This window comes from Aplidium turbinatum, chromosome 3 (assembly GCF_918807975.1).
Source record: "Aplidium turbinatum chromosome 3, kaAplTurb1.1, whole genome shotgun sequence".
NCBI classification, from domain to species: domain Eukaryota; kingdom Metazoa; phylum Chordata; class Ascidiacea; order Aplousobranchia; family Polyclinidae; genus Aplidium; species Aplidium turbinatum.
Window position 1 is genome coordinate 43,211,816 of NC_137474.1, and position 20,197 is coordinate 43,232,012.

The 20,197-nt window shown below is 38.5% G+C and overlaps 1 protein-coding gene across 1 annotated transcript; it reads left to right on the forward strand.

Moving 5' to 3' along the window:
* The first annotated feature begins 12,020 nt into the window (after positions 1 to 12,020).
* LOC145767076 (1-acyl-sn-glycerol-3-phosphate acyltransferase delta-like) lies at positions 12,021 to 19,343 on the forward strand. The gene is made up of 8 exons (XM_082578823.1): positions 12,021 to 12,452; positions 13,544 to 13,713; positions 15,159 to 15,320; positions 15,728 to 15,881; positions 16,684 to 16,859; positions 17,668 to 17,771; positions 18,366 to 18,490; positions 19,148 to 19,343. Exons 1-8 carry the CDS (start codon positions 12,266 to 12,268, stop codon positions 19,207 to 19,209), a joined length of 1,140 nt encoding a protein of 379 aa, XP_082434949.1. The 5' UTR covers positions 12,021 to 12,265; the 3' UTR covers positions 19,210 to 19,343.
* Positions 19,344 to 20,197: the final 854 nt, after the last annotated feature.

Here is a 20,197-nt window from a genome sequence, read left to right on the forward strand (position 1 = left end):
ATATTTTCTTATTCTATTCCTTGCTAATGCCAGCCACGACTTATCTTGCTCGATTTATGTTACAAAATCTTCAATTTAGCAAATGAACAACTAAACTCAGGTTGCTGTTGATAACTTTTAGCTTTAGCCTGCCGGTAACTCTCAAAACACAGTTTTATTGGTTGGTTAAGATTACAGCTGCAAACCTCATCAGTTGAAGCTTTTTACGCATTGTTCGATTGGTTGTGTGTCTTTGCTTTGGTATTAGGCTTGTGCCGTCCAGTGCTGTCAACTTAATTCACTTTGGAAGCATCCTAGAATTGAAATTGAATTGAAATAAGAAACCTCTATGAATTGTAGGAAACTACTGAAGTCAAATGACATCATTTCAAATCACTATAGAAATCTTAGTTCTTTTGGAATTGAAATGTCAACTTGCGTAGCGATGAAGCTTGTTACGGTAAAGTAATATTTCCGGACGAAGGTGCAATGTAACCCCAATGACGTGAAAAACACGTTTTCTTAAGACAATATGTTATTTGCAACTGCTGCTGCTGTTGCTGCTGCAAATGCGTGCAAAAATAAGGCCACCTTTCATGCAACAGTGGTTGTTTTTGAGCAATAGTTACATGAATTGATGCAAGGTCAAAAGTTTGACTGCAATCTCCACAATGCAGGCTTTACTTTTCTCAGTTCTCTCTACTGCTTCTGATAGGGCTAGTTCGATTCCCAGTTGGTTTACTGTAAAATGGTCTGTTTTGAACCGTCCGCCCGGATAGCTCAGTTGGTTAGCACGTGACTTCTTGAACGAAGAAACTTCAAGATTAACAGCGGTGCTGGTTCGACTCTCGGGGTGTGCGCTTGAGCAACGCATGCTCAGGACTGCTCTTCATTTAACGGCACCTAATGGATGGAATGCTTCTCCGGCAACAACACTTCAACAATCAGAAACTTCACTTTGTCAATCTCGGTGACCGGCCTGCGTCAGTGGTTCAAAGCCTCTACAAGTATGCCAAATTGCCAGGATTAAGCTCTGCAAGAAGCTTTCCCAGTCCGAGGATAAAGATTCAATCAAATTAAATTGTTTCTTACTTAAAACGATGCAGATAAGACACCGATAATAGTTGGTTTACTTTTTATTTTATTTATTCATTTTCATCAGACACAAAGTCCATAAAATAATAAGCTATAGGAAGCCTACATCATAATGTGAAAACAGATAGATTGCAATCACGAACGAACCTCGGTTCTGAATTTATTACAAGATTTCTTAACCTGCAGCCAATAAAACTGTTGAAGTGGCCAGGCCAGAGATTGAATATTAAAGTTAAAGCAACTTATGGTAATTTCTAAAGTTACTAAATTAACCAAATCTAACTCAATCAAGAATGACTAACAGACTATACTCATTAGCGTTGATAGGGGGCCTAGGCCCTAAGGAGTACTTTTGGACCGAGATAATTTTAGAGGTCTGAAACCTTTTCTAGGGGTCCTGGAACATGAAGAAACCACAGCGAATTCTTTGGGCATCATCAGTGCGTTTTTCTTACACAATGTCTTGATTTGATGCTCAAGAATCTCATTGGTACTGGTCCCAAAACACCGCCTCAATGGCCCCGGCTATACCCTACTAACCTAACTTATTCCATTCATGTTCGAGTTCACCGCTCGAACAAATGCAAGTACGTTATGATTAGGGCGACTTTTTGTAACCTCATCATCATCATCATTTTGTTCCTTCCTCGTATGGAGGGTTGGATACAATGCGCCATTGTTCTCGACCATGAGCTGTGCGTACCGCACTTTCATAAGTTAATGTGTAACCTTTAAAAAACTCAAAACGTTGACTTTAATTTTGCGAAAAAGTAACGAAAAAGTAACTTTATTCAACGAAAACAAGAAAGCGAAAGAAATGGTAGCAATTCAACATAAAAAGGATCTAAATTAGTTTCAATTTGTACTAAAATCATAAATACACATATGTAATGTTTTACATTCTCTGACAAGAAGTTTCTGTCAATCAAACACTGTAGCTGTTGCAGGGAAAACAATTGGTTAAATATAGTTAACACAATTTGTTTTATGGAAAAAATTACTTTACGAGTTTTCGGGAATACACGCGATACGAACAAGCATGGGCTGGTGCAAACCTAAAATCCGTACCATAGCAGAAGATATATTAAAAGTCTTGGCATTACATAGAATGTAAATTCATCTCTCCAGTAGCAATGAAAGATAAATAAATATGGAAATTAACCAAAAATTATGCAAAATAAAGTGACCTAACAAATGAAAATTAATCTAAAACAACAAAAAGTGACTTTTGGTAACTTTATAACTTCTTAAATATTGACCCCATCACAACCATGAAATAGCTAACCCCATGTAAATATCTTAATATGGTCATTCATCTCTAAACGTTTTCACTAGCCTTCCAATCGCCGAAAACTTTTAAAGTATAAACAAAAAATAATTTTCGAAAAAATGTTGATGGTTCAGTTCAGTTCAGTTCAGTTGTTTTTTATTTCTGACCATCATATCAAAAACAATACGCGTCAACATAGCAAAGGTCGAGAAAAAGGTAGAAGCGACAAAACGTGAACGTTAAAACGTGCTTGTGACCGAAGTAAGTTATTGAGTTGAGAAATTTGGCACGGTCGCAACACCATCAGAAAAATTTAAGATATAAAAGGAAAATAAAAAAAAGAAACTGTTACAAAAAAATAAAAAAACAACACATATTTAGGCTATATAGTTTTATTAGCCCAAATAGCATTAGCTGATATATTTAAGATTTGTATGGACAGTTGCTATGAAGATCGGCCATGGTGCGTTATCAAGAGTGCTGATGGTCGTGAGAGGAACACGTCTTGATGCGTTTAGCTCATAGTAAAGAAGAGCAAGGCAGACAAAGAAAACCCCACAAAGAAATCCTACCACGGGCAAAGCCATTTCAAGCGCAACGCACCAGCAGGCCTTGCACGAATCACAAAATAGATACAACTTGGCGATACGAATCAATGACAAAAACAAATAAACATCATCATCTTGCGGAAATTCAATTATACCCAGGGAAGTTATGTCTTGAAGATATCAAGCGTGCTTTGATATAATGTTGCGTTGATAAAGCGATAATTTTATACCCCAGTCAGCTAAACTCGTCACCTCCACACCGATTCAACGTTGGCAAACGTTGAATTAATGCAAAAATGACAGGCATCGCTACCTGGGATGTAGTAGTGGCATGTCACAGTATTATGATAAATTTGGGTTACCATATGTTTTACACGTTAAACCATAATAGAAGTGAAAAAAAAATTCGACATATTACGTTAGAAAAAATAGATAAACAAACAGACAATAGCATGACGATCCAGTCCAAGATATTGATATAAAACAACTGGTTGGAGCACATGGCCACCGCTTCACCGAAAGATGGCGATTGGTCAAATAGGATGGAAAAACTTTTGCAGACTCTGTAGAACTTCTGTGGACAAAAAACACAAGAACCAGAAAGCCAGTAGGAGTATTTACAACCTTACTATTTTGCTAATAAATCTACACGCATTGGTCTATCTTTGCTGGGCAAAAAAAAATGCATATATTAGTATGTTTGGTGTATGTAATACTTAGATAGGATTATTTCAAGGAAGATTTAGCTTGTTCATTTTTGATTTAAAGCCTTTTACAGTTTTACATTCATTTCTTATAGCAGTTGGAAGCTTGTTCCAAACTGTTGGCCCATGTACCGTAATGATTGTTTGCAAGTGTTAATTCTGCAATATATAGGAATAAAAGGAGAGTTACTTCTTGTTGTTAGGCTACTTGATTGTTTACACATAATTATATCATTGAATGTTGTGGGAAGTAGCTTTTTTGAATGTTTAAACATGAAAGTTGCATTAAAGCTGCAGCTGATTAAACGTTTGCTCACACAATACACTGATTGATTTGGCCAGAACTGGCGACTGAAACTTAGCGAAACCAAAACTGTGGCGGCGGCTTTCCACCTACACAATCGGGAAGCTGATCGTGAGCTACACGTCCACAACAACGGAAAACTTCTGTCCTTCTGCCCCGAGCCAAGGTATCTTGGGGTGACACTAGACAGATCGCTCACATACCGCCACCATTTGGTGTCACTGCGCAAGAAACTGACATCCCGCGCTGCACTACTGAAGCGCCTGGTAGGCTCTAGCTGGGGGGCGAGGTCTGACACTTTGCGAATAGCAGCCTTAGCCCTTGTCTACTCTTCTGAAGAGTACTGTGCACCTGTCTGGTGCCGCAGTGTTCACTGCCACAACATCGACACTGCCATAAACAGCGCCCTGCGCACAGTGACCGGATGCCTGCGTCCCACACCATTGGACAATCTCCCCATTCTCGCTGGCATCCAACCTGCTTGCTGAGCTTCGTCGCGAAGAAGCCACTCTGTCCCTCGGTCGACGGGCATTGGAGCCTAACCATCTTCTCCACCACAAGATCTCTACCTTCCCAAACGAGCACCCCCGCCGACTGAAATCAAGACACCCATTCGTGCCAGCCGCTCGGCTTCTGATCAACGAAGCTGATGAACAAGACATCTCTGCGGCTACTTGGGCGGACCATAAATGGAATTCTGAATGGAGGTCAAGCACCACCAGACTCCATTCATTCATCCCCGACGCCGACACACGCCTGACATTACAGAGACACACGCCTGACATCGGCCTGACATTACAGAGACAGGCATAGGTGCGCCTCAACCGTCTCCGTACGGGCGTCGGCCTTTTCCGCTCAACCATGCACAGGGCCGGATTTAGACCATGAAAGGCCCCAGGCTATTCTATTTGTGAGGCCCCTCCCTATTTTTGAGCTCACAATTTCTCTCTAAACAACATCACATGTCATTGCTTAAATATTAAACATTAAAAATACGAGTGCATTAAACTCTTAGTTCTTTTCATTTTCCACATTCATTGGTGCAAATTTTTAATTAAAAGAATAAAAATTTAGTTAAAGGAAAATTTCTCAGCTCAAGGAAAGTTATAAATCTCTCACTTGGTAAACCGTTTACAGGAGACACATATCTGATAATCAAAGTTAACTGATCGGTAGCCTATGTGAAATATTGGGAGTAGAATCCACAGAAAAGCTGAAATATCTCGATTTTTTCACGTCAGCCACAATTGACTCTAACTTTTTTGGCCATGTGCTGAATCATCTCTTCGCAAATAGTTTTTGACAAATAAGAGGGATTTCCTGATCCTGAATTTCCATAGCGATTGATATGAGCAAGTAAAAATGGATCAAATTTGGCAACTAGTTCTAAAAGTCCAAGATAATTGCCGTTATTGGGAGATCCAAATCGTTCATTGTCCCTTCTAAAAGGCAAGCCTCGTTCTGCAAGAGTACAAATTACAGCGGTGATTCTTTCCATTAGGGGAAGGCGGGGCACGTTGTGCAACGGGGTAAGTTGTGCAAGTCCCCGTTTGAAAGGAAATAAATAGCGTAATGAATCTTTAACGCCATTATTATATTTTACCTATAATGCCTTTGAAGCAAGTGAATCGCAGTTATCAGTTTTTTGGGCAGGTTAGGCTTGATCAACCATATAAGGTGTTTAGGTCTTAGAATCTAAATTCGGATGCAAACAAAATTTTGATTTTTTGGATGCACAGTAGAACTAGTCAAACTGTAGCAGTAGGGGTCAGTAGACATATGATGTAGTTGTATTTTCGCAGGTAAAATTTTTTCGTACATTTGTCAGTTTTCTTGAAATTTTTTGTTCTTTAAAAAAAGTGTGAATGGAGCAAGTGGTGCCATTGATGACGGGGCAAGTTTTGCAACTGTTCCTGTAAACCGCCTTTGTTAGTTTACAAATGTTCTAGCCTATTAGCCATTTTTACATAGTTTCAAAGTCTTCCACGTGAATGAATGTAAAAAATGACTAGTGAATAAATGTAAAAATAGCTGATTTGTTATTGTCCGTACTTTTGCTGGCCGTAATATGTTGCTCAACTTGCCCCTAGTCAAAACGAACGATTGTTGTTGCTCAACCTACTCCATGGTGCTACACAGCTTGCCCCATGGTGCTGCACAACTTGCCCCGGAAAAATAATCCGGGGCAAGCTGTTCAATCGTTACTTAAACTTGAATACAGTGCAAAATAATAAATAAAACCAACCAGTTTTTGTCTAAAAACTTGGCTTACTAGCATGTTTTTGAAATGCAATACTTGAGTCTTCGAAAAAGTTAGTGAAAAAAAAAATAGATTTAAAAAAAAACCTGCTCAACTTGCCCCGCCTTCTCCTACATGCCACCAATACTGCTGTTCTGCTTTTATTTGCTCCTCCAGCTTTGAAGTAAGCGTATATCCTCGCTTCCTTGTTAGGTAGATTAACATGGCATTTGTGTGTTTTTCTGAGTTTTCATGAGCTTGGATAAGATAAGAGTTGTGCCAGTCATCAAAACCATCAGAAGCTAAAGCCGAAGAAGATGCATGATTTGGAAAGAGTTTACAAACAAAGCAATATACGCGTGCTTTTGCGGGGGAATATACAATACAAGCCACTTTCTGCTATACTGTATGTTTCACCCAGGGATTTCACCATGCTTTTTGTACACTCGTTTGGAACTAGAAAATGGACCACAACTGCGCTGAACTTCAGAAGGGCCTCTCTCTATCCAGTAGGCTATTTCTTCATTTGATAATTCTTTCCACAAACCAGCGTCCTTTAAATTCAGTGTAGCCAATGTGTAGATCTATGTTCGGCATCACCTGCATAAATATCTGTAATACCTTGGGATTGATCTACTTCACCAGGTGTGAATTGAAAATTTTGAGTATCTCCACTACTTTGATGTGTTTCCTTTTCCCTTCGCTTTGCAGCAACTGAGTTCTGAAATATAGCCTACTTGTATTTTCATTTTCACTAGGCATGGCTCCTTCCTCATTACCAGGTTGTTGTTCAACGTCCTGCATTGCTTTTTCTGTAAGACTTTCTTCTGGTTGAATGCTAGTAGTTGGCTGATCAGCTTCGTCACACTGATTTTCTTGTGCCAGCGTCAAGGCACCTACTTCACTGCCAGCACCTGTTGCTTCTGTCAGAGGTTGATGCAAGAAAGCTTTATATATAAGTTATATAACTTACTTTAGGTAGGGTTTAAACTTGTCAAGTTTTTAAAAGAATTACAAACTTCGAAACCGAATTTCGAGGCCCCTGGACGTTGAGGCCCTAGGCTTCAGCCTGCCTAGCCTATTGGTAAATCCGGCCCTGACCATGCACCAATGGGGAATGGCTTCTTCCTCCTCTTGTGAATGTGGTGCCGAAGAACAGACCGTAGACCACATCATCAATGACTGTACCATCTTCAAGCTACCTAACGGATGAGTGGAAGGTCTGCGCGTCATGGATGATGAAACTGAAGACTGGCTGCTCTCTAGCAGCCTTCCAGTGTAGTCCGGGAACTGACGAAAGGTCGGAAATACAAAAGCTAGTTATCATCTTTAACATCACGAGGTAACCTAGTAAATAGTCACCAGAAGAACGCAAATTAATTTTATTACCAAATGCCTGGTGAACAGTCTCTCTCTGTTTTTATTTAAAAAAGTGTTTTTTTACTCTCTCCTCATTTTTTTTTCATAAACCACACACGTTTTTCTGTTCCCGTTTATGCTTTTGTTTGTTAAATCTATGACTATTCTATAGCTAGCTTAGTGGTAAAGCACTCGACTCAAGATCAAGCGGCGCTGGTACGGCCCTCGAGGTATGAGCTTGAGCAACGGATTTTAGGACTGCTCTCCATTCAGCGGCACCTAGTGGATGTAATAGCTCACAGACAACAACATTTCAACAATTATAGAAACTCTATTCTATCGGTTTTGGTAGTTGGATCTGTGTCAGTTAGAGTTAGTCAAAGCCTTTACAAGTTTGCGCAACTGCCAGAAATAACCAATCAAGGCTTTGTCAGTCCGAAGATGAAGATTCAAAACCAACCAACTAATTAAACCATTAGGTCAGCTTTGAAACACTTTTCCGCTAAGTGACGCACGAACCACAACAGGGTGTGAGGACTAGTCACCCACCCCCGAAATGGTGATCCCGACTTTCAGAACAACGCAGTGCTCTCTACTTTTGCGTGTCTCGGGTAAGTCCAACCCTCAGTAAAACGACCCCAATCCGCACTATAATATCAATTATGAAAAATCAAGCCAAATTATATCGAATTATGAAAATTGCAAATTGCCACCTCCAAATTTATAGATTTGAAGTTGAACAGTTGAAAAGTTTTTGCTTTGTGACGACTTGTAGGCCTATATAGGCTAAGACGGTTCAGAAGGTTTCAGTACTGTTTTGAAATATTTTATAAGAAAACTATTTGAAATAGTGCTCAAAAAAGATATAAGAACCATCAAGGAAGAATAAAATGCAACATCTTAGTTCTTAGCCTACATCGTTTCTGGAGAGGTGGCAGCTGACTCGATGACAAAGCCAACTGCTCTTTTCACTGTCACCTCGTTAAATGGCACACAACAGTTTATGACACATCTCTTATTATTTTTATGTTTGTGTTGTATGACAAATAAACTGATTCTGAGATGCTCGTGGATTCAACAAAAATCAGAATTATAATAGTTTCCTTTTGGTTTTTGCATCTTCATCCTCGGACTGACAAAGCCTTGATTGGTTATTCCGGGCAGTTTCACATACTTGTAGAGGCTTTTGACGCAGGGCCAGTTACCGAGATTGACAGAGTGAAGTTTCCGATTGTTTAAGTCATGTGCTAACCAACTGAGCTATCAAAGCCATTTGAAACCTTTTGTAAGCATAGCTAAAAGAAAGAAAAACTTTAAACACAGTTTGGTGTTTTTTTGTATTTATTGTCCAAAAAACTGTCTCAATGGTTTCAATAAAAGGTTTCTCTCTCAATGGTTGGTTTGGTTTTGAAACCAACCATTGAGACAGGTTTCAAAATCAAACCAACGATTGAGACAATTTTTTTGGACATCAAATACAAAAAACACCAAACTGTGTTTAAAGTTTTGATTTTGAAACTAACCATTTGAAGCCAACATTGGTTTGGTTTTGAAACCAACCGTTGAGACAGTTTTTTTGGACACTACTTAATAGTAAATTGAAATTTTCTATCTGGCAACGTTGTTATGGATATGCAACATTCACGCGACCAATATAAAACGTTGTTTCAAGGTTGAAATCTTGCTTTTCATTGCTGCAAGTTGAAGAAGTGTTTTAAAGCTGGGTAATGTCAGTAAATTATTGCGCTGCTGACACAAGTTGTAATAGGCTCACGTCCGGCAGAGCGGTATAACAGGTAGGCGTGGGTCTAATGCTTAGGTGATGAAAATAATTGATCATACATATGAAGGTTTGTTTGCTCTAAGCACACAGTCAGCTCTTTTCAGTCTGTTGCGAAGTTTTCTTAGTAGAGAACTTTTTTATTGAAGTTGTAAATTATTGATTAGTCACAGGATATTGTTAAACATTATACAACTGAACTTATTTATGCCAGGATAGTTGTGTTTTTGTAAGTTAATATGTTATCGTACATACCCTAGGCCAGTGCTTTTCAACCGGGTATACTATATGCCCAAGTGTATATCAGATCAAAACTAGAGTATACCGGTACAGCTGGAGAAGGGTATACAGCTTAGATCTGTGATAGTGGAAGTCACAACAGAGACAGCAATTGGCATATTTGTAAACTTTTAACCAGACCTACTGGTATGCGGTTATTCCTCGCCAACCTGCTTTGTGCTTTTGAAACAGATACGCTCATTTTGAATGCGTGTGGTTCGCATTTGACTTTGGGATTGTTGCGTCATTAATGCGCAAGTACGGGCGTGTGTCCGCCTATTGTCAGACATTTTTCTTATTACTTGGAAATACTGCTATGTATTTTCCTGAAGATAACGACCAATGTCTGGAAGCAAACTCGTGAATTATTCAACCACTTAATGAAGAACCAACTGAGGATGAGGAATTATTGGAACTACGGGCTGATTTAAATCAAAAATACTCATTCCGAGAAGTGGATTACACAGAATGTTGGGTTTCTCTTCTTGAATTTCCCAAATACAAAAATCTCGCGCAAAAAGCCATTGATCCGTAGGCCTACTATTAATCCAATTATATATTGTATCCAGTAAAACATCCCATGTGGGGGCACCTTGACTTAGATAACCGCTTGTTTTTTTCGGTGCCTCCATGGTGTAGTTTCCATATTAAAAAAAGCGATTTGTTATATCTCGTGATGTGTACATTGAAAATGAATGTGGAGCTATGCCGAAGTAAACTTGATTGATTGATGTCTTGGTGCAGATGCCTACCACTTATTTGCGTGAAGAAGGATTTTCCAGTCTTGTTGAGATCAAGTCAAACAAACGAAACTCGATACTTGACATTGATTCTTTATTAATACGGAGAGGAATAGAGAAAGAGCTCACACCACGTTATGTCCAACTTGCCGAAACAATGCAACAACAAGCTAGCCATTAAATCAACTTCAATTTTGACGTTTTTTGCACTTTTGCATGCGTAGTTTCTTGTGCCCAGTTCAAGACTACTATAATCACTTTAACAAACAATTAATTAATTATTAGTTTTTTTTTACTTTGTGTGCACGATTAGTAACATTGCTATTTGTGAGGTATACGAAGTTATTAAAAATTGAAAAAAGGTGTACCACGGACAAAAAGGTTGAAGAGCACTGCCCTAGGCTATTGAAATAGTGAAGGCTAGGTATTTTGCTAGGTTAATTCGGAGGTTACCTATATACCTGGGGGTTTTTTCGATCATTTATCGGTCATTGACCAATTTTTTAGCAAAATGTCCGAAAAAAATATAGTCAATTCGATCAAAATATCCAAAAAAAAATTATGGTCAATTTGGTCAAAGTGTCCGAAAAAATAATATTTGTAGCTGAAGTGCAAATTTTGGTTTTTATCAGCTACTTAAAAAGAAATATTTTCATCAGAAAAAATGACCGAAATAAATAAAAAATGACCGAATTTTTTCAAGTCATTTCGAACAAATGATCGAAAAGTCTCAGCGAAAAAAAAACCCCAGCCTATATATGTATGTTAATGAAAAGACAACCAGAGCACCAGTAGCCTATATGCATCGCTATATACATCCCTTGGTCAATTTTGATAAAATTTAGGGGTGCCTCCAAATACCATTTTTCAAGCGTATCAGTGTAACCAGACATATTTAAGGGGATATGATGATGGCAGTGCTTGTGGAATGAAACTGCATAACACTATTTGGTCTGCACAATTGTTTGCTTTAGTTCACTTTTTAGTTCACTTATTTTTTAAAGTTTTAGTTAATGTTTTAGTAAAGGCTAGTTATTTACTAATCTAGTTTTGATGAATGATTTTTTTTTTGACTGATCATATGTGAATGACTGATTGTGCGCAATGCAGTTTCAGTGTCAACAAGACAGTAGGTTTGTTACTTGTATAAACTTATGATACGTTTTCTGGCTTTATGCCCATTTCTATGGGGTTATTAGTGCATACTGCAATCCTCCACAAATGGATTTTATCAATATAGACTTTGGACTTTTCAATTTTGCTATTTTTTTCTTTCATTAATGCCCAGTTTGTTGTTTGTGCTGCATGCATGAACATATATAATGTACTCTTGAGCACATGATATCATGCTTGAGGCTCAAGTGACATAATGAAACCTCAGCCTTTAATTCAATTAAAAGTGTTGTGCTTTAGTTCATGTTGTTACGTGATCTATTCTCTCTGGCATTTCTTCAGGATATTGTATAAATGTAAATCACTATTTAAGTGACATACTTTTCAAAGAGTAGATGTATAGCCAAAAATGTTTCTGTTATATAATAATCAATACAATGATATTGCTTACCATTTTTTATGGATGTTGAAGTAGTTTAATATTCAAAGAAATAAAGAGTGCTACACTAGATTGATCAGTTCAAATTTATTGTAATTCAACACAGGTCATGCTAACGTGTGGGGCTGTGAGCGTCACGATGAGTAAACCATTTCAATAAATTTGAATTTAGTAATACAGTGTGATACTATCTATTTCTTTGATTATCACACTGCGCATTCATTTGTATCACTGATAAAATTCAAGGAAGGAGATTTTGAAGAGTTTTGTGACAAAGTTGTATTTTGGAATAAGGCTTGTGTGTATTATCAGGTCTGCATGCACCTGAGTTGCATGCATACCTGCTTCTATCGAACATCGTTGATGCTTCATTTAATTTTATCCATTCTTACTTCATAGGTGGTGTGTATTGTACAATGGAGAAATCTCTTGCATCTAAGATAAAGTCAAACTTTTTCACTCGGCTTTGCTTAGCTTATATATTTTTAACTAGCGGATTGATTGTCAATTTTCTGCAATTACTCGTTTTACCACTCTGGTACCTCAACTACAGAACAACATACAGATATCTAATATGCAAACTGAATTATCTCAGCTGGTGCTGTAAGTATTGTCTTTTACAATTGAGACACACTCGAACCTGCTTACCTCGACATTTTGCCTTTGAACTTGGTTCGTTTTTTTCCCAGCAGAACACCTACATTTCTGTTTATAACTCACCTGGCTAACTAGACACTGTTTTCAATCCCGACAAAACATTTTCATGTAAATCAACGATTTTGGTGCTTAACTGAATGCCATTTTGCACTTTTGAGGTGCTAAGAAGTTTGTGACAACTTTTCACAGTTTTCATACTATTTTTTAACTTAACATTGGCAGCATCACTAAAATTTAACTTTTCAAGAAAATTATTACATTGTACGGTATATTACACGGTATAATGTGGTAGAAAAGTGGAGAAATAAAATTATTGAGGATTTTGAAGCTGGTAACTAACTGTAATTCAAAGACAATTTTTGTATCTAACTGGAAACTTTTTATCAGAGGTCAATCACACCTCTAGGAATTAGGATTATGTTTTAATAAAAGTGTGTGCCTTCTTGCTGTTTTGTTAAAAAAGTTTATTGTATACATGGCTGTAGAAATGCATTCCATAAAATCAAAACTGTTTAGACAACATGGGACTTTTGGAAAATTAACAGATTAAACTTTTATTAGTTTTTAATGACTTGACCACAGTCAGTTTTGTTGGATTTCCTCAAATGCTTGCATCACATTTCGTCCTTTGCTGACTCAGGCAAAGTTACCTGCCATGATTCATCACTAGCTTGTTTGCTGAAATGGACTTTGAACTCACTTGAATTTGCACAGTACATCCTAAGTGAACTGTAACCTGTTGTAATTAAGGTTACTATTTCATGTGCTTACTTAGCCTGTGGAACATGATTTAAAGAAAGATGTGGTAAATCACCTTTGGTTTATTAACCCTGGTTAGGATTGATATGATGTGATACCATTCATCATTTATTACTATTATTTGATCAAATGCTCTGCTTGCCTTGGGTGAGACCAAAAACTGGCTGCTCCTGCTTTATAGTTTACCTTTCAGTGTAGTCTAGAAGGTATTGCCAATTGGATAAGTTAAAAAAAAGACCTGATAAATTCTTTTATGATATTTATCATTAATTTTTTAGTGGTTCCTGGAATAGCCCAATGGTGGGCAGGCGTTGAGGTTTACATGTACGCCAAGCCCGAGGATTTCAAAGCATTTGGCCGTGAAAAGACAATTTGCGTTTTGAACCACAAAGCACAGATGGATTGGGTCATTAGCTGGGTTGTTTCTGATTATTGTACGATACTTGGAGTAAGTTTGGTCGTTGTTAATTTTTAAAGAGATCTTTTGGATATGAGCCTGATATAATTTACGTATTTCTTAAATTGCTCAATCTATTTGCGAACCTATTGACCAGAATACAAATTTTGTAGAATGGTAATTTTGTTGAACCATAAGCTGAAAACAAACAAGCAACAACTTAACGCAGTGGTTCTCAACCGGGGGTCCGCGGACCCCAAGGGGTCCGTGAAGCGATTTCAGGGGGTCCGCGAAAGTTTCCGAGTTTTCAGCATGATTGATAAATTACGAAATTTAAAAATTGTTTGTGCTTTGTTTACGTATTAGCCTACAGTGATTCTCAAACTGTACGTTGCAACGCACTGGTGCGTCGTTTAAAATTGCAAAGGACATGGCACAAAGGTTTGGTTTCTTAACTACAAATATCATATAAATGATTTAAACTCTTTAATAAGGTTATGTTTAATAAGGCCGCCCCGATAGCTCAATTGGTTAGCGCGTCACTTCTGGAACGAAGAAACTTCAAGATCAACAGCGGCGCTGGCTCGACTCTCGGGGTGTGCGCTTAAGCAACGCACGTTAAGGACTGCTCTCCATTCAGCGGCATCTAATGGATGGAATAATTCCTCAGCAACAAGACTTCAACAATCGGAAACTTCACTCTGTCAATCTCGGTGACCGGGCCTGCGTCAGTGATTCAAAGCCTCTACAAGTATGCGAAACTGCCAGGATTAAGCTCTGCAAGAAGCTTTCCCAGTCCGAGGATAAAGATTCAATCAATCAATCAATGTTCAACTTAATTCTTTTGAGACAGCAGATTATCGATCAATGATTTACTTAGAAATGCAAACGTTAGTCAGCAGTCTATCACCACTCACAGTTTTGCAATGACTGCGATTATAACGAATTAATATTGATTACAAATTAAAAAAGGGAGAAATTCTTTGTAACGGTCGCAAGTATTCTATTAACTTTTGATGAAATTTATAGAAAAACATCAAATGAGCATATAAATTACTGATGTTTGATCCTGTGTGCCAACATATAGCTCATAAAGTAATTTCATCAATCGTCAAGTGCGTTGCGAATTCGGCAAATTCTTCTAAGTGTGTTGCTTCGAAACTTATGAAACATTTGATTCCATAAGGAGACGCGATATACCAAAACTTCAAATATAAATTTTTAGGGGTCCGCGACCTCTTTGAAGGCACCAAAAGGGGTCCACCAAGACAAAAAGGTTGAGAACCACTGACTTAACGTAAGCATTTCATGTAATATAAGCGTTTTCAGATATGCACCGTGTCAGCCATTATCGAGCATTCGAACACCCAATTACTATTAACCACTCAAGGGTTGAACTTCTGGTTTGAGATTTTATAAGTAAAGGATAATATTCCAAAACAAATACTACAACATTCACAGTTTCACACTTAACAGGAGGTTCATACTTTATTCAGAACGCAAAGTGTCTCGTGAAGCAATCCCTCCGTTATGTTCCCATCATTGGATGGGGATTCTGGTTTGGGGAGTACATCTTCTTAAAGAGGAAAATTGAACACGATCGAGCGACTTTGGATAATGGTTTCAAAGCTCTTTCTTGTTTCTTGGAAAACTTTTGGGTAAGGTTGCTTTTGTTTGCGGACAAACATGCGATTAATCGCTAATACTAACAACCGGACCGTCAACTAGTAAGGAAAACAGGTGTAGACGAATACATCTTGTACACAATGTTGTGAAGCATTGCGGTTGAAGTTTGTAGCTTATTTGCCGGTCGTCGTCGTATGAGGATCTGAGGCCGAGGGTCTATCCTTTTACCAATCCAGACCCAGACAACAAATCAATCGTATTTTACATTGATTCAATGCCTGCAGACATTGAATCAATGTAAAAATCGATTGATTTGCTGTCTGGGGATTCGCTATGTTTCCATGAGCAAAGTTGATCAATGGAAGGGTGTTTTCAGCGGGGGTGGTTAAGTTGTGCATTTTGAGTCGTATAATCACTCCACGTTGTTGGTGATTACCAGATGCTGATATTCTGCGAAGGGACCCGCTTTACTCCGGAGAAGCACAAACGAAGCGTTGAGTTTGCTTTGAAAAATGGTTTAAAACCTTTAAAGCATCACCTTACACCGCGAACGAAAGGATTTTATCTTGTCAGCGAAGGTCTCAGGGAAACAGGTACATCATCATATCTGTATCATTTTTAAACTGGTTCAATCCCATTTAGACCAGTCGTCCCCAAACGCCATAACATCTCCATATCGACATGCAAGATCATACGATGCTATTATCTCTCAATTTCACTATCACGCCTGAGACAGCTTGAATATCATCTGCTATGTTACAATACGGTATTAATAGTATAAGTGAAAAGATACGGCTCATGTAACCTGATTACCGGAACACTTGACTATGTATCCGTATTTTTCCTACATTGCGTGCTAATTGCTTATCCTATTTGCTGCGGCTGCTGCGTAATGAAAAGTTTTGATACCATCGGCTTAGCGGTTCGTGCGCAATAAAACTTTCAACCGGCTCTGTGCTGTTTTCGTTATGCAACAACGACCGCCAGGAAGCATTCTAGAGTATTTCCACTTCTTCCCAGTCTTATTCAGGTAACAATTACAAAGGTAAAGCGCATCAACACACTACCTTACTGTCTAAAAACTGTATGAGGCTGTTCACCTGGCATTTAGTTAAAGAACAAGTTGCGTTCTGGTGCAAATTAAGCTAAACTATCACAAGATGTATCAGGTGATAATCTGCATTAATTCCGACGTATTGTCAATCAGACAGGACTGACTTTTTCGTATCTTGTGATTTAGCTTTCCTAACTTCTTTTTCACATTGATTTAACGTTTTCAAATACAACATCAATTAAAAAAGAAATGATTTGCTGGCTGGGTAATGTATCACATACATTAAGTTACTCTTAAATGAAAAATAGCTTTGTCTGTTGCTCATTGCATTTACCTTCCAGTTGATACCTTGTACGATGCTACTGTCAACTTCCGTGGAGAAGAGCCGACCTTCCAAGACATGATAGAAGGAAAGCCATGCGTTGCCGACTTTCTAATCAGAAGAGTTCCAATATCAGATGTGCCATCCGATGAGAAAGAGTGCGCGCAATATGTTCATGACATGTACCATGAAAAGGTGATTCTGTCCTCGTGATAGAAGTTTACAGTTCCACACAAATCAACAGCTGGGTTTGTTGGCACTGTCTGGTTTCACAGCTGGCTCTGTCAATCGTCATGGTGTGCCATGTGTTAAAAGTTTTTTCAATTATTATCAACGCTTCACAGCTGCAGTGCTACGAAAGATGTGAGGTTTGATTGATTGAGTCTTTACCTTCAGACTGAGAAAGTCTGAGATGAATTTTGGAAGAAAAAAAAACAACTTGTTCTATTGTGACAATAATTGATGCAGCTGGCTCCACTTCTTTTCAACATCTACACCCACGACCTGCCAACTACGGTCTCTGCAAAATACGCTTATGCGGATGACCTGGCAATTCTCCACAAAGTCGTTGGAAAATCTAGAAGACACCTTGAGCCAGTACATGAAAACTCTCTCAGCCTATCTCCAGTTTTTTGGAGCTTTATCGAAGTTTCGCTTACTTGTAGAGGCTTGAAGCCACTGACGCAGGGTCGGTCACCGAGTTTGACAGAGCAAAGTTTCCGTTGTTGAAGTTATCTGTGAATTTATTCCATCCACGGTGTTACGTGGTCGAATGTTGAAACGTTTGCGCGACGCTTCAAAGAACTTCGGTTCGACACCGCTCTAGAACGTATGGCGTGTCTACAAGATACTTGACGGCATGCTAAAATATTTGGAGCAATTAACCCGATGAGTACATATGCCTTCGCTGCTTCCAACTGCCTGTTGAGTTGCATATGTGGCTCGCAGTGTAAAGTTTAAAATGTATTCTTACAATATTTAATCTTATTAATTTGACCCCCAGGACGAGATATGCGAATACTACCTGGAGCACCAAACCTTTCCATTTGGGGACGGTAACCCCAAGTATAAAGATCTTGTGAAAAGAAAAATCCATAAAAACCCCATGTAAGTTATTGCTTTTTGTTGACAAGTTTTATCCCAGTTTAGTTTGTTTATATTTTTGACCATTCTAGCAAAAACATACTTGCTCGCAGAGGTCTAGAAAAAGGTTGAGAGTGACAAAACTCGAAAGTTAAGACATGGACTTCTAAATAGTGCTACTATTTAGAAGTCCATGGTTAAGACATGCTTGAAACTGAAATAAGATAGCATGTTTACTATTTACAGTAATTGGTTTACAGCATCATGGTCCTCTGTTCTGTTATGCTAGACAGGTGGCCATTAACTGATCTAGTTCCCTAAAGAAATCAGTCGTGTCTGATTGACGAACCATCGGAATGAACGCACAGTATCATCTGGAACATCTCGTGATGGTTTAACTTAATTTACACCTGAAGAACGTATCAAGTTAATAAATGGCTGGTGAACAGTCTCACTCAATATTTATAGCCTAAGAAGTTGAACAACACGGTTACACGGTCGCAACACCTTAAATGTTTCTTTCCGCACATTATGGGCTTGTTTTAGATCTTTTTACAAACGTCAATTTTTTTTTTACAAAGAAATGATATTAGCAATATTCCACTTTATGTGCCACAGAACATTGTTCATAATTTTATTCTGGAGTTTGGTGACGATGATTCCGCTTCTTTATTACGTCTACGCCACCTTAGTGTCCGGATCCTCCACTCAAATTGCCATCCTGGTCGGCCTAGCCGGGCTTGGTGAGTGTTTAATTTTATTAGCTTCGATAGATGTAAGTTTATTAGCTGTGCCTGCTTAAGATTAAGTTCGTTTTTATACCAACGCTAAACGACCTACTGGCCAAACTAAAAAAAGGTTAGACTTTGCAATTCAATTCAATTTTGGAAATTCTTGTCCTCAGACGAGTTATATTGGAACTTCAAAGACATATTTTTTTCAACCTGACATGACCCTTGCAGTTGTGCGTATTTCCACCATCTCCATTCCAGGCTCTGTGGCTGAGGTTGCCATCGCCACGTTTCTGCTTGTAGATCAATGTTCTTTCTTTAACCTGTTGACCGGATTGCGTGGAGTGGTGCATTTTACCTCTGAAAGAGGTGCAAGATTTTTATCACTATCGTGATAATTTTTGTCGTATCCAAGCTTACGCCCGGTACTTTAAGATTTAGCCTAAGTGAACGGGAAGGCCAGGAAGCCAATTTTTGTGTCCACCTTCAGGCATGCCTTTAAGTGTGGAGCAAAAGAAGGTTTCCATCATTTGGGCGTCAGGTTTTCTGCCTTGTTCTTTTTAGCGGGGGTTTTCTTTCATGGTTGTTGATATAAGTTACAGCAGACCGATTTGTCGCTTCAGCGTTTGCTTCTCACTTCAAGTTTGACCTGACGTGTTTTTTTTTCAGTTGGCGCAATTTTTTATTTGATGTTGCAAACGACGAAGCCTCAATCGACTTATGGAAAGTGATTTGACACCCCGAGTTCCGCAGTGATTTGCAATAAAATTTTTAATTTTTTTCCGTTTCTTCAAATCGCTTTATTATGATTACGATATTTTTTGTCGCATTAAAGTAAATATTTGATTGTTTTAACTAAAAAAAAAAAAACAATTGCCAAGAATGTGATGTTCTGCTTTAGAAGCTTTTAAGTGAAGAGATTCTGTTGAGAAACGTAGGCTACCCTGCCACAAGCAACGATAGGTTACTAGAAAAACAGTCAGTTGCAGTTTAGTCTTTTGATTTTGATATCTACTTGTAAAAGCTTCGAACCACTGACGCAGGTTCGATCACCGAGATTGACAGAGTGAAGTTTACAATTATTATCGAAGTGTTGTTTTCTGTAAATTATTTTATCCACTAGGTGCCACTAAAAGGAGAGCTCATCATCATCATCGGCCATGCCTGAATAAGGCGTCAGCTACCGTGAGTCTCCACAACGATCGATTGTCCATACTTCTAATTAGGTTTTCAAAATTTTGGTTTGTCCATGTTGAAAGATTTTTGAAGATTTCGAAACGTGGACGTCCCCGGTGCCTCTGACCAGGAAATCGCCCCATCATTGCCGAGTGTTCAATTCCGCGTTTGCGGTAGACATGCCTTTGCGGTAGACAAGGAGGACATGCGGTAGACAAGGACATGCGTTTGCGGTAGACAAGGAGAGCTACTGTATCTTTAAAATACGTTAGGCCTCAAGCGCACACTCCGAGAATCGAATCATTGTTGTTGGATTTTGTCGAAATACCGAATAATTATCTACTGAGCTATTAAGGAGGATAGGCTGTGAATTAGGTTTGTACTGATTCAAGTCATAAAAGCGAAACCACGGATATATTTAGATATCCCTGGGTGAAACGTTAGATATCCCTGGGTGAAATGTTAGATATCCCTGGGTGAAATGTTAGATATCCCTGGGTGAAACGTTAGATATCCCTGGGTGAAATGTTAGATATCCCTGGG

What these genes read in the sequence shown, in the direction of transcription:
- LOC145767076 (XM_082578823.1), top strand. Translation starts at nt 12,266, where the DNA reads ATGGAGAAATCTCTTGCATCTAAGATAAAGTCAAACTTTTTCACTCGG. An exon ending in CGAAGGTCTCAGGGAAACAG is followed by an intron (nt 15,882 to 16,683) that starts GTACATCATCAT and finishes TTTACCTTCCAG; the next exon opens with TTGATACCTTGTACGATGCT. An exon ending in ATGACATGTACCATGAAAAG is followed by an intron (nt 16,860 to 17,667) that starts GTGATTCTGTCC and finishes TTTGACCCCCAG; the next exon opens with GACGAGATATGCGAATACTA.